Genomic DNA, 25,653 nt, shown 5'->3' with positions numbered 1-25,653 from the left:
ACAGAAATGGTATGGACCTAACAGAAGAAGAAGATATTAAGAAGAGGTGGCAAGAATACACAGAAGAACTGTACAAAAAAGATCTTCATGACCCAGATAACCATGATGATGTGACCACTCACCTTGAGCCAGATATCCTGGAATGAGAAGTCAAGTGGGCCTTAGGAAGCATCACTATGAACAAAGCTAGTGGAGGTGATGGAATTCCAGCTGAACTATTTCAAATCCTGAAAATTGATGCTGTGAAAGTGCTTCACTCAATATGCCAGCAAATTTGGAAAACTCAAGTGGTCACAGCACTGGAAAAGGTCAGTTTTCATTCCAATTCGAAAGAAAGGCAATGCCAAAGAATGCTCAAACTACTTCACAATTGCATTCATCTCACATGCTTAAAGTTCTCCAAGCCAGGCTTCAACAGTACATGAACTGTGAACTTCTAGATGTTCAATCTGGGTTTAGAAAAGGCAGAGGAACCAGAGATCAAATTGCCAACATCTGTCGGATCATCAAAAAAGCGAGAGAGTGCCATAAAAACATCTACTTCTGCTTTATTGACTATGCCAAAGTCTTTGACTGTGTGGATCACAGCAAACTGTGGATAATTCTTTAAGAGATGGGAATACCAGAACACCTCACCTGTCTCCTGAGAAATCTGTATGCAGATCAAGAAGCAACAGTTAGAACTGGACATGGAACAACAGACTGGTTCCAAATTGGGAAAAGAGTATGTCAAGGCTGTATATTGTCACCCTGTTTATTTAACTTATATGCAGAGTATATCATGTGAAATGTCAGGCTGGATGAAGCATAAGCTGAAATCAAGATTGCAGGAAAAATATCAATAACCTCAGATATGCAGATGAACACACTCTATGGCAGAATGCGAAGAACTAAAGAGCCTCTTGATGAAAGTGAAAGAGGAGAGTGAAAAAGTTGGCTTAAAACTCAACATTCAGAAAACGAAGATCATGGCATCTGGTCTCATCCCTTCGTGACAAATAGGTGTGGAAACAATGGAAACAGTGAGAGACTCTATTTTTAGGGGCTCCAAAATCACTGCAGATGGTGCCTGCAGTCCATGAAATTAAAAGACATTTGTTCCTTGGAAGAAAATCTATGACCAACCTAGACAGCATATTAAAAAGCAGAGACATTACTTTCCCAACAAAGGTCCATCTAGTCAGAGCTATGGTTTTTCCAGTAGTCAGGTATGGATGTGAGAGTTGGACCATAAAGAAAGCTGAACACTGAAGAATTGATGCTTTTGAACTGTGGTGCTGGAGAAGGCTCTTAAGAGTCCCTTGGACTGCAAGGAGATCCAACCAGTCCATCCTAAAGGAAATCAGTCCTGAATATTCATTGGAAGAACTGATGCTGAAGGTGAAGCTCCAATACTTTGGCCACCTGATGCAAAGAGCTGACTCCTTGGAAAAGACCCTGAATGCTGGGAAAGACTGAAGGCAGGAGGAGAAGGGGACGACAGAGGAGGAGATGGTAGGATGGCACCACCGACTCAAGGGAGATGAGTTTGAGCAAGATTTTGGAGCTGGTGATGGACAGGGAAGGTTGTAGTGCTGCAGTCCATGGAGTTGAAAAGAGTCAGACACAACTGAGCAACTGAAATGAACTGATCAACATTTGGATAATAATAAAATAATCATATAGTCATATATATAGTCAGATAATAAAATAGTCTCTATGTCAGTTTAAAAACAACATATCTGCTTTTTAAAAGCATTATAGGAATCAAAAAAAAGAAACTGACAATTCAGATTATATTCAAAAACACTCCTAAATGAGTAAGTTTGATGGCCCTAAGCCCTGGAAGGGTTAAAAGATACATGGTTTGAATGTAGACAGAACATAGGATCAAGTAACATGAAATGAAAAAAGACTTTCTTTCACCTTCATATTTCAAAATTCTACTGGGGCTTGGAATCTACATATTAAACTTAAAATACTTAAGGTAATATGTAAACTAACTGACTCACTTTGATAAATTTACTACCAATCTGAAATCCCTAGGTTAAAAATCCTTAATTCATATATCTGCAAAATCTGGCACCAAAGTCTCTTTCCATAATGATGAACCACTTTTGTTCTTTCCAAATCCTACTTCTCTACCTTTCCACAATATAAGGTAAGAAGTATTACTTTGCTGGAAAAAAAAATCCAGAGCCTAAGGTTTAAATTGTCTTGAACCTCACAGGATTCATTGTACACATACATCCAAGACACTGTTCAAGACACTAAAGATCCAGTAGAGACCAAATCTAGTGTTTACTTTTGGCATTACTGTTTCCACTAATATCAACAACAACACAGCAATAATAGTAGCAGCCACATTTTATTGAACACCCAAAGGGTTGGCAGAGAATTAGATGGTCAGATAGTATCACTGACTCAACAGACATGAATCTGAGCAAACTCCAGGAGATAGTAGGGGACAGAGGAGCCTGGTGGGCTACAGTTCATGGGGGTCACAGAGTTAGACAGTATTCAGTGAGTGAACAACAGGAACACTAGAAACCCAGCACTCTGACAGTCTCTCTCTATTTTCTCATTTAATCTTCACAAAAAATTATAAACAGGTGTTATTCTTATTTTATAAGTGACAAAGGTGAAGTTCAGAGATCTTCTCCAATATCAGGTAGCTTGTAAATTGTAGAGTTAAGATCCCATACTTGTTCTCAAAAAACATGTTCTTTTCAATGTGCCATGCTATGGGCAAGACACCAAGAAATACAGATGGTTGGCACTGCAGAGAGAGCTCTAGAAATTTAACTTTCCCATTAAAAACTGGAGTGGTCCAGTGATTTGAAATGTAATAAGAAAGTAAAGGATTAAAGAAAAGAAAATCTATTTTTCACTCTTTTATAGTTCAAATTGTTCTAGGGAACCTGAAGATAAGACTACTGTCTCCCATTGGCTATATTCATTTTCTTTCAAATGTGTTGAAGCATTTTTGAAGGCTGCAAAAATAGGTCAGACAACTAAAAGCAAAACGATATAGAGATATAAAATTCAGTGTCAACGGGTTATATCCCTTAAGAAAAGGTAAAAGGTAATTTATTTGAAAATATGTGATTTATTATCACTGTTTTTGAGAATGTTCACTGTGCCCTTGTTATACTGTTAATGCTTGCACAAATAAGTAAGCAACTTGTTATGTCATTGCTTTTAAGATATTATTTCAAATGAAGAACATCAAGAAATTAAATGTATGGCAATTTGCAACAATTTTATTCCAACTTGCAGATGAATGAAGATGTAATGCTTTAAAAAAGATATTTTTTGGAGCAGAAATGGAATACACTTGAACTGGCTTAATATTGAATCACATGCCTCCATACAGTGAGATGAGCTTCGCGCCACTGTCGAAACAGAGCCCAAGGATGCCCTCACCTCTCTGTCTTGCTGGTGTGGAGGTCCTTTCTCATGTCTTTGTTTCATCCCACATGGGCTAGTATGCCCCTTTTGTTGGCCTCCCAGCCCCTGCACGCATAAGTAACAGACTTAAGCTGGTACACCATGCTCCCACAGGGACTCTGCCAGGCACCAGAGGGAGAGCATGCACGTGACTAGGTCCAATTTGGGCCTTGGCAGAGGGGTTCTGAAACAGCAACAAGGGGCTGGTCGCTATTACTCTTTTCAGAAGCTTGAAGCAGGTAACCTCCTAGACACTGCCTCCCATTCCCATCTCCTCCCACTGTTAGAACCATTGCCAGTGCTAAGGACTTTATGGGGAAAAAAAAATTACTCTGAGGTACCACTGTTTCAGCCACTTCAATAAAGCGAACTGTTGACTCCCCCTGGTCAATATTAAAATTCTTCCATGATTGTTTAGTTTGCCACAGCCTACAATAGCACATACAGGATATCAGGAATTTCCTGAGTAAAATCACATTATTTTCATTCAAATAAATGATTTTTCATTTGAATTGTCTCCAATTGGATCCCTCAAGAGAGTCAGTCTTTATTATGTTTTTATTCAAAATTCTGTCAGTCTTAATATGTTCTAGTGTTTCTTAACACTAATGCCTTTCTCTTAATCACAACAATGAAGCTTTAAGTTATACGATTTACTTTTCCACAAATAGAGGGGGAAATGATTTTGAAAAATGAAACCAGTGAAAGTTTTAAACGGTAAACTTCTGTTAAATTCCCTGTGAAGTTCAGTTATCCTTTTTACTGGAAGAGATGCATCATACCAAGTGGCTGAAACCTGAAGACTGTGTGTAAAATCTACACATTTGATTTTACGAATAGGCAAAACATTACATGTGAACTTAAATGCTAAAATTATAACAATATCAAGCTTTGGCTAAGAAACAAAACATATATGCATGCAAAAAATTGTGTCAACACCTCTTAAAATGGTTGGTAATATCTAGTAATAACAGATTACTTAAATGAGAGGGAGAAAACCTTACCTTGCTAAAGTCAACTGTGCTGTTTTCCCTGCTCACATCATTTTTATTCTCAACACAGGCTGGTGCAGACTGAGGAGAAACAACCTGGCCTGCTAAAGAGATTGTTATTACAAAATACAAACAATTACTTACATAATTCTAGACATACTGCATGCAATATGAATTAAACTAATCTAACATAGGTTTTTTAAATGAATTTATGAGGTAAGCATGAAGGGTCAATATAAATAGATATCAAGAAATACAAATATTCTTATTTATCAGTTACAGATAGAAATGGGAGAATTCAGTCAAGGAAATGAAAATTCATTCTCAGATTAAAACTAAACAGTTACTCTCTAAGAAGAAAGAACAACTACAAAAATGATTTTAATCTAATTACAGTCTTGAAACATCAGTGATTTTTAAATTTTATCCAAAACTAATGATATATATACATCTCTTATGATCTAAACTCAGACTGAAGAATTTTATAGATAATTTTTTTAAAGAGCAAATATTTATCTGAAAAGTACATAGCATATTTACAGTTTTCTACTGCATCTGAAAAACAAACCAAAGAGAGAAAGTTCTTTGACAACAGCTTTGGGAAATTTCTATATGAGAGATTCAGTCAGAAATACCTTCACCTCATATATTACAAATACTCTGTATATATTATGCTTCTCACTATTCAATTGTGTAAATATATTGATATTGGTCTGCAAAAGATCAATAAATTTGATTGTATTTGTTTTCCATTAATACTAACTAGCAACTTAATTATTTTGCAGTCTTTTTCCCATTAAAAGAAAGATTATGATCTTAGTTAAGTGGACAGTACAGCTAAGAACGTGACAATGGGTAATGAAGGGTAATTACATCTCATTATTCACTAAAGATGAGACATTCATTTCAATCACATTATCTGAAATCTGTTCATATTTAGGAATTCAGTTATAAAAATAAATGTTTGCTTAATCTCACATGTATCTCTCTTTTCCCTAACCTCTCCCTACCCTCACTTGTTACTTTTACTGTGATATGAGTAATAAACAATCCAGCTTTGAAGCCTTGATCATATTTTATGACCATTGCTCAGTTACTCCAAAATACTGCTTTTATTCTCCACTGTCTTAGATGGTAATATTCTCATTTCTCTCTGCCTAACTCTTCTCTCTACCTCCCTAAATCCCAACTTCATTCAAAGTTTACTTTTAGACTCCTCTAATCACTGCAGTCTGTACTTAACTGAAGTTCTCTAAACTGCACATACAAATAATACTTCTTTAAATTCTCTCTTGAAATCCACTTATTCATTGATACCTAGAAATTACCAAGTGTGATGTAAAACACTAATAATTTACTTTCAAATATTACTATCATTTTGCTTTTTGAACATTAAGCCTCTCAGGCAGGGGTCATTTTTTAATAGGTACAATTTTTATGGTTTAAAACTATTATCTTGCCAGAGCGTAATGGGCTTAAGATTCTTCTAAAGTTTAAATATTTCACTGATTTCATTAAACAAAGTAAAGCAACACATTTGATGAAGATTTTTTAAATGAGTTTAAGAGAAAATTTACCTTAAATCATGTATACCAATTCTGATTACAGCAAATTCCAAAACTTATATTTTAGAGAGGTGACAGACTTAAGCTTCATCAGTTATTTTCATTCTCCCATTTCTAACTGCAGTGTGCAGCTATGACTGTGAACTGTTCATTAGCAGACATTTCATTTATCATTCTCAAAATAATAACTATACTTAAAAAAAAAACCTTTTACATAATGTATTTGTGCTACTAACAGATGTCTTCAATCACCAGTTTCACATCATTTCTCCATATGAGTTAGAACATTAGATATATTTAAACCTAAATTCACTGAATGTTCCATAAAACTGAATGGTGAAATTCAAGGCATGGATAAATTAAATAAACATATATCTGCTTTCTTATAATAATTTATTTCATGTGATAGAAAACCACATGGAAGAACAATTATTTTACTCAATGAGCAGACACAAAAATAGTCAACCTATTAAAAAATCATCAACTTTAAAGAGATTTCATGGGATAGAAAATATGCTGCAACTTAAAATTTGAAGAAATTGCACAGCCTATGTTTTCACATATATACTCAAAAAGCAGACTATTTCATAAATTATCTTTAACTCATGAGATATGTTTAAAACTGGCACTTGTATTTCCTCTTATAAACATTAATATATTTTGAGATTTACTGTTCTATGCTATTCTTATTCTAAAAATTTTATAAAATATTATCTCATAAAGTTGACTATCAGGAAGGGATTTGAAAAATGTTTTCTATAGCTGTTTTTGTGACATGGATAATAACCAGTAGAGAGTATTTAACTAGCAGGAGACACATTCGATGATAATTTTCCTACTAGTTCCAGACTCTAAGTATGTGCACAGAATGCATATGCCAATGCAGGGGACAAAAGCATAAAAACTATAAGTGTGTGACATATGAATACAACTCAAAAGTTTGATATCACTCATATGTCAGAGATAATAGTTAAATATTAGCAAATATTAGTAAACACATTTAATCTCATCAAAGTTTAAAGAGTACTCCAATTCTTATTTCTAATGTGTATGTTAATTTGTTAAAATGAAACAACACATATTAAATGTATATACTCTAAGGCAGTATCTGAAAGTAACAGGATACAGAAAAATGCACAGGTATAATATTATTATTGAAAAACTAAACACAAGGTTTGGTTTGGGTTATTTTGAAAAATTGAAGCCTTTAAATAAAGCTTAAAATTTTATTTGTTCTATCTACCTACCACCTATCTAAAATGTGCACATGAACTACAGTCTATTTAACTACTGAAAATTTCATAAATTAAATCATTTTTATAATTCTGTTATCAACTATCTTTTTCTGTCTAAACACTGATTTCTTTAGTTTATTCCAGTTATCACTGCCTTTCAGAAGAAGGTGATGGCTTAGACTTCAAAATGACTCTCATTAACTCAAATATATAAGAAGAATCAGTAAATTTAGGTTTTGAAAGAGCATCCCTTATTTTTTCATTCATATCTAAAGCAATACTAGTTCACAGAATACAATTTTCAGGTACAGGATTTTATACTGAGCCAGAAGTGAATATGTTTCCTAAAAGGATAACAAAGAACTTGCTAGGATTTTCCCCACTCCAGGATGAAAGAATATAGAGTTAGGATTTAGCATTCACATATACATGTAGCTGCTGCTGCTGCTGCTAAGTCACTGCAGTCGTGGCTGACTCTGTGCGACTCCATAGATGGGCAGCCCACCAGGCTACCCTGTCCTTGGGATTCTCCAGGCAAGAATACTGGAGTGGGTTGCCATCTCCTTCTCCAATGCATGCATACATGCATGCTAAGTCACTTCAGTCACGTCTGACTCTGTGCAACCATATGGACAGCAGCCCACCAGGCTCCCCTGTCCACAGGATTCTCCAGGCAAGAATATAGGAGTGGGTTGTTATTTCCTTCTCCCATGCACATGTAGAAGTTCTATGAATGCTATTTTTATTATAATTTTTCCAATCAATATGCCACAATGTTTTTGAACATACATGTTTTTGCCTGTTTCTTTATATTACCTTCACTTGGACCATTGATCACTGTCCATATTAATATAGTCCATAAGTAAATGTCATTGCAATATTTAATCGATTTATTATTATAATATCTAAATAACTTTTAGAGATTAAGATGATTATCCAAAAAAAGACATTTATTAACTTAAAACTTTATTATATTTAGGGTAAATTATTCAAAAACTGATGAATTAGCTAAAAATTAGCTGAGACATGTTCATGATTGGGTTTCTCTGGTGACTCAGATGGTAAATAATGTGCCTGCCATGCAGGATGCCTGGGTTCAATCCCTAGGTCAGAAAGATCCCTTGGAGAAGGGAATGGCTACCATTCATGATTATTTAAATGTCAACACTGAAGAAACCAGTACTTTTATTTTTCCAACCTTTCAAATTCAAAGAGTTCATCTTAAATCCAAAATTCCAGTATTTGTTATACATCTATATCAAAGTATATATTACATAGTATTCACATCAACAACTGCTTGAATTAATTTTCCTTTGAGTCATGAATTCATTTTTTTCCTCTGGACCTCCATGTAGGGATCATATATAAGTTAAATAAAAAGTTATTATATGCCATGTACTTTTTCAAGGCAAATCATAAAAGATATGGGCAAGCACAGGAGGAAACTGAGAGCAATTCAAGCAACCTCTAACTAGAAAATAGAAGCTCTGCTTGTTACACAAAAATTTTTCACCAAGTCTATTGTGAGACTAGCAGAATCATTTCCCTCACCATAAAGTTGTGGGGAAGGAACATGAGATTATCTCAAAAGAATTAGTTTGTTTGTTTGTTTTTTTACTTTAAGTAGTGTCAGTATCATTAAAGCCTCTCAATACTGAAACACAACCATAAAAAAGTTCTCAAAAAGATTATTAAAATTACATTAATTCATTTAAATCCTTACTTATAGTTTTCTTCCTCTTTAAATAAATTATGATATAAAACAGCAGCCTTTAAATTTCTATTTGGCCAAATTCAGATCAATAGGAGAAAAATATATCACTGAAGTAAACCAGTATTTTCTATTGCTTAATCCACTGAAAATCACATGTAATAGAAGGAAACTGGGATGAAGACATGGAGGTACAATACTGTTAACCTATAGACCAAGCTGGTTTACACTACCTCAGAAACCTTCAACGCATTTAGAGTACCCAAAGGGTAGGAGATGAGGGAGGTACAGAGATGAGATGAGCCTGTTAGAGACAGACACAAGACAGAGCAAAATAAAGAAATATAAAGATGAATGACAAAGTTACATACATGTGTAACAATACATTTACCCATGGGAATAGAAAATATGAAGAAAGAAAGGCTAAATATTTAGAAAATGTTGATTAGGTGAGCTATACTTCAAAAACATGAAAATATGCACATAAAAACTTGGAGAAAAATTAGTATGTCTGAAAATAATTATGTAACATAAGAAATAAATTTAAACACATCATCCTAGAAATATTTTCGCTGTTAAAGACATATTCTTGAGTTTCCAAAACTAAGTAGCGACAGTACAGTTTCTCAACAGACCAAACGAGTTGTGTCAACGTCATCTTGATTTTTTTTTTAGAAATGGAAAATACTTTTATTATAATGTTTAACTGTATCATCTACATGAGCTTTTAAATGTCTTCTCTCAAGTAATTCTAAGAATTATTATTCTAGCTTTTTTTCCCATCAAGGTAAAACATTATAAACATACTTTTTAAACTCTTGATATCTCTTATGAGATAACGGTATTTAAAAAATAAGAAAGCACATAAATATGTAAACACATAAAACATTATATATCTGGAAAAAGTACAGCATTTGTAAAAGATGCAATTATAAAGCCACAATACTGATTTTAAAAGCCATAAAAAGAATCGTTCACAATACAGACGTGTACATCACTTTAAGGGGTGAAATCTGTGCCGGCCTAAAGAGTCAAGTCATTTCATCCTTCCAAACCTAAATGTTCTCCAGAAGCCTACAGTTTCGAAAGTAAGTCAGAGACCTTCTGCTCTGCAATTCCTTTTAAGATCCTAAATAAAAGGTACAACTGGAAAGTGTTCAGAACAGGGGAGAGAAAAGATAAGTGAAGGAAAAGAAATAAGAGTTAGAATTATTACTAAAGGAAACAGTGGGATGAAGACACCCTACACTTAAAGAAATTAAGTCTAAGTTATTTTTTTTAATGTAAAGGTTACCACAAGGGTAATAATATTTTAGAATAGATTTGTAATCCAGAGTCTCAAAAATACAATTGAATGTATGATCTAAATGATTACTACAAATACTGATATATCTTGCTTTCTAAATCATTAAATACAAAAGCTGTTATTTTGGAAAGTCCTTCCAGTTTCAAGAAATTATTCAAATATTCTTTCTATAAAGTACTTTATTCTTGAGTACTTTCCACAATATTCTTTTGAGTTCTAATGTTAAAGAAGATATGAGTTTCCTATTATCTTTTTGTTTTTGTTTTGTCAGATAGAACTGTCACTTTTTATTGAAACATCAGAATCAGACATTTAATTCTCACAGTTTTGATGCTTAATGAAAAGTGAAAGTTAAACACAGCATGGTGGCATTAAAAATGCATGGTGAATCCATAACATCCTCTGTCTTAGCCCTTACGGGAATGTGTAGTACACCAAGAAAAAAATTATACAAAAAAGTTAAGCTAGCATACTTGGAGATAAGATTGATAAATGATCACAAGTTACTAAAAAAGTTATGAACAAAATACAGCAGATGGGGAGAAGAGCAACAAAATCACTACCTTGTAAATCTAATCTCCAACTTGGGGAAGAATCCCACTTGATCTTCAGGTTGAAAATGTCTAAACGTTTAACCCTTGGGACTACTACCAAGGTAGCATGTTCAAGGAACAGGTCAACCAAGGGCAGAAACTTTATTCGATATGACTCTTTTATAGAGTTCCCTATACAAGCATCAGTTTGTTGCTGAGGGAGTATCAACTGTTTCACTTCTATAAAGGTATTATATAATATTTTATACATTATATAATATATAATACTTTAAACAAGAGGGGGCTTGTTTCTATCCCTGTTGTTGGCAAGGAAAAGGTTTGATGTTTTCAAGTTTCTAGGAAATCCTCACTCTATTTAACTCCTATAGTTTTAATTTTTAAAAGTTTCTTTTTGCATAAAATAGTGAAGAGATTTTTTAAATAATGAGAATATCATTTTTACCATTTTGGATGTATTGAAACCCTTTTGTATCTCTCTGTAGTATACTGCACAAAAAAATGTAATCTCTGTTACATATCTTGAAGCAGAATGTCAAATCTATTTATAGTTATGAATTTTGATTTGCTTATTTATTTAAAGTAAATCAGTTTTTAGAGTTCATAAGTAGATTGAGAACCTCAGTAATAAAGGTCTTTCACCCTCTTTTTCACTTTCACTTTTCACCCTCTTTCACTTCTGGATAGGAGATTTATTTCTAAATTGGTGATGTCTATTCACATTTTCAGAATTCTTAACACACATAATTATGCAAAGTGTGTGAGGAAGCAAAACAGAGTCACAGGGAGGTGTTATAAGCCTAGGCTTAGAAAACCACTCCTGACAGTGTACTTTATGACAATACTTAATTGGGTGTATGAATTTTATTAGAAATGTTTCCAAGTTTTTATTACCCTAATATATGCCTCAAAAAGATCTTATGTGTCCAGATAAAGACTGACTATACAGATGGTGACAGAACCACTTCAGAACTATTCATATTCTAGTTTTGAGAAAAACTAAGCAATTGCGTCAATAAGACAAAAAGCAGGCTCTCAGAAAAACTTTGTATCTATATGTGGATTTTCTAATTTAAAGCTATAATTCTATCACCTCTTCTTATGTTTAATGAAGGTTTAAAGCTGTAACAGATAATGTGTCTAAGTCTATATGATATTACAATAAATAATTCATCCAGTGAATTCAGTGCCCTTTCCCTCCAAAAGTATAAGGTAATAAAACCATTTTATAGTAAATGTTATCCCCAGTGAAAATCTGAGATACAAATTATGGCTAGCTCACAAGGCCCTTACATCTTTGAATAAACACATATTATTCTTACAGACATATATTTTATTATCTGATTTCCAATAAAGGTAATGAAAAAAAGGCAGAAGTTAACTTTTATAAAATTTGCTTGCATTCAAAGAGATTTACGTCATGATAATATTTTAATAAGGTCTTTAGAATCATCTAGATGTAAGTCAATAGTCAAAATTAGCAAATATCTCAATCTGTTTTTTGTTTCTTAATCTGTTTTCTTAAAAAATATCAAGTAAATGCTAGTATTGTGAGCATAATAAAAGCACTATATTTATAATAAGTTTCAGAATATAAAAACTTCATTTTGTCATTTTCATATATAACATATTTTAAAACAAATTGTGATTTAGAATATGAATATATTTTAAATATATGATGTAATTCAAAGCAAGCTACAAATACTCAAAATATCCAGTGGGATTGATAAATACAATATGGTATATTCTACAAAGCACTCATAACACTTTTATTGAACTTAATATATGCACAACTATAGAGTTTTCAATATAACAATGATTTACATTCAGTCACTAAAGGCTCTTTAAAAAAATCAAATGAGTATTTCAAAAATTATCTTGCCATTTAGAACTGGTTCTGTGTTCTGAAACAATAGTACATCTAACCATCTTTATTGATTTATTAAAGTATTTCTTCTATCTGTCTATATTTGATTTGGTAGTATGGAAATTACCAAAGCACCTATATAAAGTAGAATCTGGAAAAACCTCATTTTCATGCATTTGTATTTAAGGCATCTTTGAAGCTTTTGAAAACAAGAGAGAAATTACATAAAGTCTATGCTGTCAATATACATGCTTCAGTCCATTTGTGGAAATCAGTCTCTCTAGTAAAACATCTGAAATTATTTTTCACTAATTTGTATTTTTTAAAACTGGGAACTTTTCTAGCTAGCAGAAGTATAATAAACTCATATCATCTGCATGATAACTTCATTTTCCTTCACAGGACTGATGGAAAGAATGAGTGAGAGATCTCTAAGCAACTTCCTTAGTGTAAAAGATAAAGGGTCAAATGGATACCAGGAGGGGAAAAACACAGAAAGGATAAACAGTCAGAAACATTGTTTTGGCTTCATGATTGCTAGAAGTAAGTCATGAATGAGTACTAGAAAACAATGGTGGGCATCATCTATGTTGGTGCGCCAAGATGGTAAGTGTGGTGGCTGGACACTAATGAAACAGTACTGCAAAAAGCAACGAGCCTGGGAGCTAGAAATCAGGCTTAATATATGTAGAGACACAAGCAAGGTACTAGCTGCTCTTTTCAATTGTGATCTCAAAAGGGATTCGCTGACCATGAACAACATGAAGCCAATATTTTTCTCTCACCAGCACTAAATGTTGATGATTATTCTTGTTACCTAAAAGACATTAAGTCAAAGCACTGTTAAGCTATGAGACACTCATTAAGCTATGACACAAAGACTATGATCTTATTTGGGATGCAACTGACAGTTAATGTTTGCTACACTGGAGTCTACAACCTCTTGTTAGAAAAAAAGTTTCCCTTGCATTCTTTCATGAGCCTTACAGGAAACTTAAATTCTTTGTCAAAATTTCTACTATTTGAATTTCAATAGATCATTTTCAAGTAAGATATATTTTAAAGGACTTTGATATTTCAGATAACTATAATAAACAATGAGTACAATAAAGAAACATTTACCATTTTTATCCATGGAATTTGGTTCTGATTGTTTCTTGCCAATATCAGCAAAGGAACGAACAATGGGAATCCGATTGGTGAGCTTCTTCTGATTCTGGTGGTGATGCTGTTTCATCAGAGCCTCGTGGACCCTGTGGCGTACATCCTCATTGAGTTGACCTGAGCTCACTTGTTGATCAAGGACCATATCTGTAGAGTGAAGGCAGAAAGAAGATATAAGCACAGCTTTCCTGTGAAGTGACATTAGTGAACCACTGAGTCCAAATATGCATACCCTAGGTAATCTTAGAAACAGAAGTTTGTCTTTGTAGAAGGGTTACACAAGAAAGACATGGGAACTTTTTCATTATAAATCAAACATTTTAAAACATGTATCATATGGAGTTTTATTTTTCAAATATGAATAGCTGTATTGAGAACAAAATGCTTTATTGTCTCCTTTATTTACACTGATGAGAGGGAATAGTAGTAGGGGTAATATAAATACAAATAGATGTCTAAAATTGGAAAATAGCCTCATACTTATATTTTAATATGATCTTCCTCTCCTTTGCTAGTAGAGAATAACTTCCATGTTTTTTCTTTAAATGAACAAAAGTCCACCTGTAAAAATCTGATGCAAGGTGGCTTAGGCAACTATCTGTGTGTGTGTGCTCAGTCATGTCCGACTCTTTGCAACCCCATGGACTATTGACAGCCAGCCTCCTCTGTCCATGGGATTTTCCAGGTGAGAATACTGGAGACGGTTGCCATTTCCTCCTCCAGGGGATCTTCCTGACTCAGGGATCGAACCCTGATAGGCAGGTGGATTCTTTACCACTGAGTCACCTGGGAAGTCAAGTAAACAACTCTTTCACATTAACATAAAATCAATCCTCTCAAATCCTCCTTGATACTGTGTTTATATTTAAGAAAAAAACATTCTATATCCATAAAATAAAGAAGAAAAGATGAGATTTTCAGAAGGCTACAGTTAGGCAGATTGATATTTATCATATGTAAGTGTCAGAAATACCTATAAAATAAGTAGATGAGTAAAGGCATTTTTAGGTTTCTTGGTAATACAAAGTTCACCTCACTAAACATCAGTGTACTTAATCTGCTTTCCTATGACCAAATATTAACTGTTTGATTTTCTTATATAAAGCAGATTACAATGAATTGCCTTCTACTGCCCCATTGAGTATACTGAAGATTTGAAAACTAGCAGAATCCTCCTTCCAAACAATGTCTTCCTTCCATGTGAAAGGCAAATGACTGGGGAAACAGACTTGGGTCTTGTCTCACGTTCCAGCTGTGTGGCCTTGTGATGTTGAATAATTGCAGTGTCCTTATTTCTAAGACAGAGATAATAGCTATCTCATACCAGCACTGTTGCCAAGGCATAAGGCATGATTGGAATATGGAGGTCATCAGTAATTTCCAGGTACAAGATTTTCTTTGCAATTTCCTTTAAGTAGGTTATGGGTTTGTGGTTTAAATTTTTGGATAGTTTTAATTCATTTATCTATATTTTACAATAGTATATCAAGCAGAGGCAAAGCTGGATTTATCAGTAACAGAAAATCCAAATCAAACTATCTAAAACAATAAATTTCATTGGCTCACATAGCAGAAAAATCAAAGTTAATTTGGATTCATTTCATTTTTTCAGTGATTCTATCAGATTCCCCTTCCTCATGGTGAGGAGGCGTGAGGTTTAGCCTCAGGCTGTTTTCCTCATTATCATAAGGTGGCTGCCAGCAGCAACAAAGAAATACACATCTTCTTTCATATCAGAGTTTCTTTGCTTGTTTGTGACTTTCTCTTAAAAGAGAATTTCTTTTCCCCCTTCCTAGTGACAATTCTAAGCTCGACTAACATAGTCCTGTCTATCTTTGCTGAGCCAATCACTAAGAAGATGGGATCCCCACTTGCTTTAGGCTAATTAAGAATTTCCCATTACTCTGGAGTCATTTCCCTAATTCAGAGGTAAACAAACCTTTTATGTACTGGGTCAGATAATAAATATTTTAGCCTTTGCAAGCCACACAATCTCTGTCACAACTATTCAACTCCATTTACATAGTATGAAAGTAGCCACAGACAACATGTACAAATTACCATAATTGTGCTTCAGTAAAACATTTTTATGGACACTAAATTTGGATTTCACAAAATTTTCACATTTCAAAATACTGATCTTCTTTTTATTGCTTTTAATAATATAAACTGTAATACTCTTTGTTAGCGCACAAGCCTAACAAGATCAGGCAGTGGCCATATGTGCACATGGAGCATCATTTGCCAGCCTCTGCTCTATCACTTGGCTGTTTACAGTGGAAAGAGGTAGAATGCACGTCTGGGAACAAGCCATGACATCCTCTATAATTACCTTCAAAGCCTCTTCTGAAAATGTATGATAATATATTTAAACTTATATCTCAATTTTTTGGAGACTAGTAGTTATAATACACTTGGATTGATTTGAAATAAAGGAAATGGTAAATTGTCAACATATATGACTTCACACTGCAACCCTGCCAAGAGTGAAAAACATATATAAAACATGCATCATTGTTGTTGTTTTAGTCGCCAGGTCATGTCCAACCCTTGCAACGCCATGGATTGTAACCTGCCAGGATCCTCTGTCCATTTTCCAGGCAAGAATAGTGGAGTGGGTTGACATTTCCTTCTCCAGTGATCTTCTCCAAATATGCATTATATACTTCATAATAGGAGTTGTAAAGTAGGTTATTTAGATACCATCACACAGCAGTTTTATCTATAAGTCATGATATGTATCCCAAGTTTAATATTCTAATCAGAATAAAAATTAATCATATAATAAAACATGTACATGCTTATAATTTTTCATTCTTACCAAAGCACAGCTTTCCAGGCTTGAGCACCACGAAAAACAATAAGTCACTGGCTTAAAAGTTTTTCAGAGATAAGGTCTTTATATAAAACAGTTGTATAAGAGAAAAAAAATAGTAAAAAAAAAAAAAAAACTCATCTGCTCATTAGTCACACAGAAATACACAGTAAACTCCTCGGAAGTAACTGCATCTAGCAATGCCTTAATGAACTATAAAAGTTAATCTCCTTGCTTAAAAATATAACTCATACTAAAGGTGGAATTTAAGTACCAAAGGGAGTGTGATTCACTAATCACTTACATTGTTCTCCTCACCACTATAATATACATTAGTATTAACCTTGAAAAGTAGGAAAGGATAATGGGTCATAATGGCTTTCAGCCCAGAGTCAAGACCGACCATCTCCACAGGCTCTGATGCCTAAATAACACAGTCTAGCCTGCCAGAGTACAAAGCCAGGATCTGATGGTAGCAGAAGGAGCAGGAAGAAAAAGGATAAATCGGTCAATCTTCTAGCACTAAACGGGCTCCAGAAAACTGGCATTTGTGTAAAAAGGCCTCAGAAAGTGAAAAAATACTTCTCGTCCTAATAAGGCAATAATGTCACCATGATTAGTCAATAGTCCATTTTGACTATTGAATGAAAGCCTCTAGAGACCATGAGATTCTGCAGACTCTATATATCTCTGCCTCTTTAAAGATGATCATATAATTGTTTTGTCTTAATAATCTGTTGTCTTAACTTAAAAGATCCTGGAGGAGAGGTGGAGGATAGAGGCTTCTAAATTGTATAGTTTGGTTGACAGTACCAACAGCAGTATGTGTGATAAAAATGGAAACTACCATGGTGCTGGTGCTAAGTCGATTCTGTTGTGTCTGACTCTGCAGCCCCATGGACTGTAGCCTGCCAGGCTCCTCTGTCCATGGGATTCTCCAGGCAAGAGTACCGGAATGGGTTGCCATGCCCTTCTTCAGGGGATATAAACTACTATAAAAATACTTAATTTCCTGACCAAGAATGGTAACAGTATAGGCATTTAAAACATATATATGGCTATTCTTATACTCCCAAATCTGCAGAGTATATTCAGTGGAGCAAACTATGGGTTTTCCTTGGATGAAAAATTTTAAACAACAAAAGCTGTTTTAACGAACTGAGATCTATGATTGCTAACCTGTCCATGATACTAACTTGGTTTGGTTTTAATATCTTACCTTCATTGACAGAATTAGGCTAAAATATAAATACCACAGAGGTAATATTTCCATTATTAATCTTTATAGTACTGAATTTAAAAGAGATTAACATAGATTGCAAAATTACCTACAATTTATATGAATATAACTGAGCATTTTTAATATAATTAATCTCTATATCAAAATAAATTATGATAAGAAAATATATCTGTAGAATCTTGGATTTGAAAAGGTTAAGTAATATTTTGAAGGAATAAGATTAAATTTATTCTCAGTTCCTTAAAACATTGGGAAATAGACATTTTTAAATTAACTTTATCCAGAAGAAAATCCTACTTTAATTACACCAGAAATTCTTGACAGACCTGCCAGATACAAACGGGATTTTCTCCTACTAAGTCTACAAAAATCTCTTTGAGGAATTATTTAAGAGTCGATTAAAAACATATCAGAACATTGATATACAAGTCCTTGACCATTCTAAAACAATATCTGGGCCATATTCCTCTACTAGGAAATGTCTAGAAAACATTTAGCTGTAGAGTCTGTGCATTTACAAAGTACTAGGGCTTAGAGCTCTTAAAGATAAACAATTATACCTAGCTCTCTCAAGACAGAAACTAGTGACTAATATGTTAGTAACTGCCTAATGTATAGAAAAATATAATAAATAAGAGGTGAAGAAAACCTTCCAAATCTTAGTGTTAATGGCCCCAAATTATCATGAAATAGAATAAAACAAAATTTATGATTATAGGTTAATCAGAAGAAGCTATTTCCCATTTCCTGCAGGTGTTACCTGTAATATATCACTATTAATCTGTTTATAAAATGGAGGAAATAGTTTCCTCTCTGCCTCACAAGGTGTCTTTGATAATAAAATATAGTAACAAATGTGAAATACAAAGTTAGAAGTCTTCAAAATGTTAAACATATTTACTACATACTCAATAATACAGCCAAATTGTCACAAAGTAAAAATAGCAGTAAATAAATAACAAGAAAATAATTACAAGCTATCAGGAGGAAATGTTTTAATCAGATTTTATTGAGGACAGAAATAAATACATTTGGATTAAATAAGTCAAATTAAAATTACTCAAAGAGAGAGAATCTCTTCTCATTAATGACTGAAAAGGAACCTAAAGTAATAATCATCTACACAAGCATTTGTAATCATATTTTTCTACATGGTATTAGCTCTAAACTACTGACCTTTTCTGAATGGCAATTTACAGACTTGTACATTGAAAATGAGACATTAAAAAAGTTAGTCTACTTTAGAGCCAGAAAAATACAGACTAATTAGAAGAGAATAAAGAATACTAAAAAACTATTAATATTTGGGGTACAGAGACTTCCATTGAACTACTTTCATTTTTAAGAATAGACTTAGAAAATGTAATCTGCTTTAAAAGACCAGATTCAACACAGCTAATGACCTTTACATATTCTACAGAGCTGAGCCTGGGGAAGAAGGCAGGTTTAGGGAAATGAAACATAAATTTAGACAACAAAACCAAGCTAAGATGATAAGTGTTTTAGTCAAACTATAACAGAATATTCTCTGGTGGAAATAAATTCCTAAAGAAGCCATTCGAAATTACATATTTTAAGAAATTTAAAGCCTGGTAAAACTATGAGGACTACTTTCTGAGGCTAATTTTTCATGCTTAGGAATTTGACAGCTTCATTAAAAAGAGCCAATATAAAACTCATTTGAATTAATCCATTTTCAAAGGTAATACCATCACTGACTAAGTAGCAGAAATAAACTTATTTTCACAAGACCTTTAACCTTCTGAGTCTCTTCATTTATGAAGGATAATAATAACAGTACTTGGTTCCAAGTCTGTTCTGAGAATCAAAAAGATAGCTGTAGAATTACTAAAAAGAGCTTCCTAAATGGCGAAGTGCTAGGGAAAGCCTTAGCATTTCATTTTTAATTAAAACATAAAATTTTTATTGGTATCAGCAATACTCCATAATGTAAAGCCAGGAGATGGAGTTGGAGGGCTACTATACCAACATTCTCAGGAAGTTTGCTAGTTTCCACATTGTTGTTACATTTGCTAAGTCGTCCAACTCTTTGCAACCCCACAGTCTGTAAGTCTTGGTTAATGTGACCTGTTACTGTACCCTGTGTTCTTCCAAAAAGTATGCTGTGTATATTTTATACAGTCATTTAGGCTCTAGTTCTGCATTTTAAAATGTAACTTCTTTCTAAGTGTTGTATGACTGAGGGGAAGGAAGCTTATCTTCCCTGTGTGTGTGTGTTTTGTTTGTGATTTAACAAACAAAATATCTCTCCATGCTTACTTTTTTCCCCACATATTGCAATGTATGTATGCCTACTAGCACCAACAACCAAATAAATAATTTTAGAAGAATTAACGACATCCATTTCAAGTCATCTCTTTCTTCAGACAGTAGTTGTAATGCCAAAGAAAGAACATGGAGGTTAAAGTCAGAGGACCTTAAATGGAAGTTGTACTGTGAAAGTTTCAGAATTTCTATTTTCTTATTGAATATGGGAGTGACACTTTATGAGGCTACTTGAAGATTAAATTACATACATTATTTTTCTAATACAATATTTTCTCATGTGATCAGAAAACAGTGTTTTGGGTTTTTTCCCTACCCCTATAATATAATTAAGATATTGAAATCTCTCTGAAGTTTTTCTATTCTACAAATAAATTCCACATGGAACTGCTTTTATTTTTTTCCAAACCAAAAATCGTTTTAAAACTGCTTGAGTCTTAGCTTTGTTTCTATTTTGAAAAAACCTTCATTAACCATTTTATTTACACCCTTTCAAAACTCATTTCTGTGGGGGTTTCTTTCATATTATTTTGTTTTTACTAAAATGTGCTTGCTTCCAGATCAAAAGATACAGGAGTTCTTTCCTTTTATTTCCAGAGTAACAGTAAGAAACTTCCTAAATATAACTGCTGTGTGATAATCAGCTTCTAGTACAAATCATTCATCCCAGAGGCAAGTCACAGTTTTCACTTATAAACTAATCTCAGCTATATCACTTGGCTTCCTCTGGAATTCAAGACTTTTAATTCAATTTAAAATAAGTGGAATATAAAAACAAAAGTAAACAATTGGGACCTGATTAAACATAAAAGATTTTGCACAGCAAAGGAAACTATAAGCAAGATGAAAAGACAAACCTCGGAATGGAAGAAATAGCAAATGAAACAACTGACAAAGGATTAATTTCCAAAATATATAAGCAGCTCATACAACTCAATACTAGGAAAACAAACAACCCAATCAAAGAGTGGGAAAAATACCTCAACAGACATTTCTCCAAAGAAGACATACAGATGGCTAATAAACACATGAAAAGATGCTCAACATCGCTCATTATTAAGAGAAATGCAAATTAAAACCACAATGAGATATCACCTCACACCAGTCAGAATGGCCACCATCAAAAAGTCTACAAACAATAAATGCTGGCGAGGGTGTGGAAAAAAGGGAATGCTCTTGCACTGTTGGTGGGAATGTAAATTGATACAGCCACTATGGAAGACGGTACGGAGATTCCTTAAAAAAACTAGAAATAAAACCACCATATGACCCAGCAACCCCACTCTTACGCATATACCCTGAAGAAACCAGGGTTGAAAAATACACATGTATCCCATTGTTGATTGCAGCACTATTTATAATAGCTAGAACATGGAAGCAACCTAGATGCCCATCAACAGATGAATGGATGAAGAAGTTGTGGCACATAGACACAATGGAATATTACTCAGCCATAAAAAGGAATGCATTTGAGTCAGTTCTGATGAGGCGGATGAACCTAGAACCTATCATACTGAATGAAGTGAGTCAGAAAAGGAAAAATATCATATTCTATAGCACATATATGGAATCTAGCAAAATGCTTCTGAAGAATTTATTTACAGGGTAGCAATGGATAAACAGACATAGAGAACAGACTTATGCACATGGGGAGAAGGGAGGAGAGAATGAGCTGCATGGAAAGAGTAAAATGAAAACTTACATTACCATATGTAAAACAGATAGCCAACAGGAATTTGCTGTATGGCTCAGGAAACTCAAACAGGGGCTCTGTATCAATCTAGATAGGTCGGATGAGGAGGGAGATGGGAGGGAGGTTCAAAAGAGAGAGGATATATGTATATTTATGGCTGATTCTAGTGGAGGTGATGGAATTCCAGTTGAGCTATTTCAAATCCTGAAAGATGATGCTATGAAAGTGCTGCACTCAATATGCCAGCAAATTTGGAAAACTCAGCAGTGGCCACAGGACTGGAAAAGGTCAGTTTTCATTCCAATCCCAAAGAAAGGCAATGCCAAAGAATGCTCAAACTACCGCACAATTGCACTCATCTCATATGCTAGGAAAGTAATGCACAAAATTCTCCAAGCCAGGCTTCAGCAATATGAGAACTGTGAACTTCCAGATGTTCAAGCTGGTTTTAGAAAAGGCAGAGGAACCAGAGATCAAATTGCCAACATCCTCATGATTATCGAAAAAGCGAGAGTTCCAGAAAAACATCTATTTCTGCTTTATCGACTATGCCAAAGCCTTTGACTGTGTGGATCACAATAAACTGTGGAAAATTCTGAAAGAGATGGGAATACCAGACCACCTGACCTCCCTCTTGAGAAACCTATATGCAGGTCAGGAAGGAACAGTTAGAACAGGACATGGAACAACAGACTGGTTCCAATTAGGAAAAGGAGTACATCAAGGCTGTATATTGTCACCCTGCTTATTTAACTTATATGCAGAGTACATCATGAGAAACGTTGGGCTGGATGAAGCACAAGCTGGAATCAAGATTGCCAGGAGAAATAGCAATAACCTCAGATATGCAGATGACACCACCCTTATGGCAGAAAGTGAAGAGGAACTAAAAAGCCTCTTGATGAAAGTGAAAGAGGAGAGTGAGAAGGTTGGCTTACAGCTCAACATTCAGAAAACGAAGATCATGGCATCTGGTCCCATCACTTCATGGCAAATAGATGGGAAAACAGTGGAAACAGTGTCAGACTATAGTTTGGGGGGCTCCAAAATCACTGCAGATGGTGACTGCAGCCATGACATTAAAAGACGCTTACTCCTTGGAAGGAAAGTTATGACCAACCTAGATAGCATATTGAAAAGCAGGGACATTACTTTGCCAACAAAGGTCTGCCTAGTCAAGGCTATGGTTTTTCCAGTGGTCATGTATGGATGTGAAAGTTGGATTGTGAAGAAAGCTGAACACCAAAAAATTGATGCTTTTGAACTGTGGTGTTGGAGAAGACTTGAGAGTTCCTTGGACTGCAAGGAGATCCAACCAGTCCATCCTAAAGGAGATCAGTCCTGATTGTTCATTGGAAGGACTGATGCTGAAGCTGAAACTCCAATACTTTGGCCACCTCATGTGAAGGGTTAACTCACTGGAAAAGACTCTGATGCTGGGAGGGATTGGGGGCAGGAGGAGAAGGGTACGACAGAGGATGAGATGGCTGGATGGCACCACCAACTTGATGGACATGAGTTTGAGTGAACTCCGGGAGTTGGTGATGGACAGGGAGGCCTGGCGTGCTGGGATTCATGGGGTCGCAAGAGTCGGACACGACTGAGCGACTCAACTGAACTGAACTGAACTGATGGTTGATTCATGTTGAGGTTTGACAGAAAACAACAAAATTCTGTAAAGCAATTATCCTTCAATAAAAAATAAATTAAGAAAAAAATGGCTGGGGGCATCCCTAGTGGTCCAATGGTTAAGAATCTGCCTGCCAATGTAGGAGACACAGGTTCCATCCCTGGTCTGGAAAGATCCTATATGCTTGGGGCAATAAGGCAGTGTACCACAACTACTGAGCCAGTGCTCCAGAGCTGGTGAGTCACAATCAGTGAGCCCATGTGCTGAAACTATTGAAGCCTGTGCACTTAGAGCTTGGTTCTCCAGAACAAGAGCAGCCACAATAAGAAGCCTGTGCACCACAACCAGAGAAAGCCAGTGCACAGAAACAAAGACCCAGGACAGTCATAAATCAATAAATAATTTAAAATAAATGGCCATACCTTACTGTTCTATTCTAAGCTAATATTTTTCCTATTTATTGAAATTTTTTCACTTGGTTATTTCATGTATCTGAATATTGAAAACAATCAATCTCTAGTTTTATGGATTTTTCTTTCTATTTTCTCATGGCAGCCTAATTACATACTATGTTGAAAAACAAAAACAGTGTAATCTAGATAAGAGCCAAGATATATAGGTTCTTGTTCTACTTGCCACTGTAAGTTAGACCATATATCTTTGAGATTCAACTCCTTTTATCTTAAATGAGGTGGTAAAACAAAGTTATTTTTAAGGTCTCATACATTGATCATGAGAATTAATTTCCTAAAAATTATACATATATAGAATCATAAGAAAAAAAAAGAGTAAAAAAAAAAATCAGCTGCACCATAAGGATGAAATAGACTAAGGAGAATAAAAGATATACCTGCAATTTCTTCTAAAGTATTGGCATGCATGTCCAGCAACACAGTTCCATTCAGAATACAACTTCTTAACTCAAATAAGCTGTGCAGTGAAAGAGTAGCCACATAAGGCTTGCTCCACCTTTCCCCTCCATCTTCCACATCTTCTTCAAATTTCAACCACCTATACAAATAAATAATATCATCAGCACATTGAGAGTTACACTGTAGATAAATGAACCTTTATCTCAATAATAAAAGGTAGACACATAAAGATATTGACATTATTTCTTGGTTTCAAGGGTTTTAGAAGTAAAAGCCAACCCAAGACCTCTGGTTTATTTAATTTTAATTACATTTAACATTCTATCTGTCATTGAAAGATATATTGAAAACAAAGAAAAACTTTAAGTTATTTTTATTAATTTTTTGGCACAGGAGTGGCTAGCAGCAGTTGGGCGGTGCAGGAACGGGAAGCAGTGTGAGGACATACCCCACATCCAAGGTCAGGAGCAGTGGCTGCACTTTGCTGGAGCAGCCGTGAAGGGATACCCCACGTCCAAGGTAAGAGAAACCCAAGTAAGCTGGTAGGCACTGAGAGAGGGCATCAGAGGGCAGACAGACCGAAACCACAATCTCAGACAACTAGCCAATCTGATCACACGGACCACAGCCTTGTTTAACTCATGAAACTAGTCCATGCCATATGGGCCTGACAGAAGGCAGTCCACTAGAGAAGGGAATGGCAAATCACTTCCGTATTCTTGCCTTGAGAACCCCATGAACAGTATGAAAAGGCAAAAAGATAGGACACTGAAAGATGAACTCCCCAGGTCGGTAGGTACCCAATATGATACTGGAGATCAGTGGAGAAATAACTCCAGAAAGAATGAAGGGATAGAGCCAAAGCAAAAACAACACCCGGTTGTGGATGTGACTGGTGATAGAAGCAAGGTCCGATGAAGTAAAGAGCAATATTGCATAGGATCTTGGAATGTTAGGTTTATGAATCAAGGCAAACTGAAAGTGGTTAAACAGGAGATGGCAAGAATGAATGTGACATTCTAGGAATCAGCAAACTAAAATGGACTGCAATGGATGAATTTAACTCAGATGACCATTTTATCTACTATGACATAAGACTGGGTAAACTCCAGGAGTTGGTGATGGATGTGGAGGCCTGGCGTGCTGTGATTCATGGGGTCGCAAAGAGTTGGACACGACTGAGTGACTGAACAGAACTGAACTGAACTGTGGGCAGGAATCCCTTAGAAGAAATGGAACAGCTATCATAGTCAACAAAAGAGTCCAAAATGCAGTACTTGGATGCAATCTCAAAAAC

At 34.7% G+C, this 25,653-nt stretch overlaps 1 protein-coding gene across 5 annotated transcripts in view; it reads right to left on the bottom strand.

Moving 5' to 3' along the window:
• The window catches only part of SLC4A10 (solute carrier family 4 member 10), a 347,705-nt gene that overhangs the window by 134,435 nt on the left and 187,617 nt on the right, over positions 1 to 25,653 (bottom strand). For 4 of the 5 annotated variants that reach the window (XM_040229231.1, XM_040229232.1, XM_040229230.1 and 1 more), the window contains exons 5-8: positions 24,335 to 24,495; positions 13,779 to 13,967; positions 4,434 to 4,525; positions 3,406 to 3,495 (exon numbers count right to left, since the gene is read on the bottom strand). In XM_040229231.1, coding sequence (XP_040085165.1) covers positions 3,406 to 3,495; positions 4,434 to 4,525; positions 13,779 to 13,967; positions 24,335 to 24,495 — 532 coding nt within the window. The remainder of the gene's footprint in view (positions 1 to 3,405; positions 3,496 to 4,433; positions 4,526 to 13,778; positions 13,968 to 24,334; positions 24,496 to 25,653) is intronic. The other variant, XM_040229233.1, reaches the window with a different exon arrangement.

The sequence above is a fragment of the Oryx dammah genome, unplaced genomic scaffold (genome assembly GCF_014754425.2).
Source record: "Oryx dammah isolate SB20612 unplaced genomic scaffold, SCBI_Odam_1.1 HiC_scaffold_27, whole genome shotgun sequence".
In the NCBI taxonomy this organism is placed as follows: domain Eukaryota; kingdom Metazoa; phylum Chordata; class Mammalia; order Artiodactyla; family Bovidae; genus Oryx; species Oryx dammah.
This window is presented reverse-complemented; position numbering and strand designations above follow the sequence as displayed.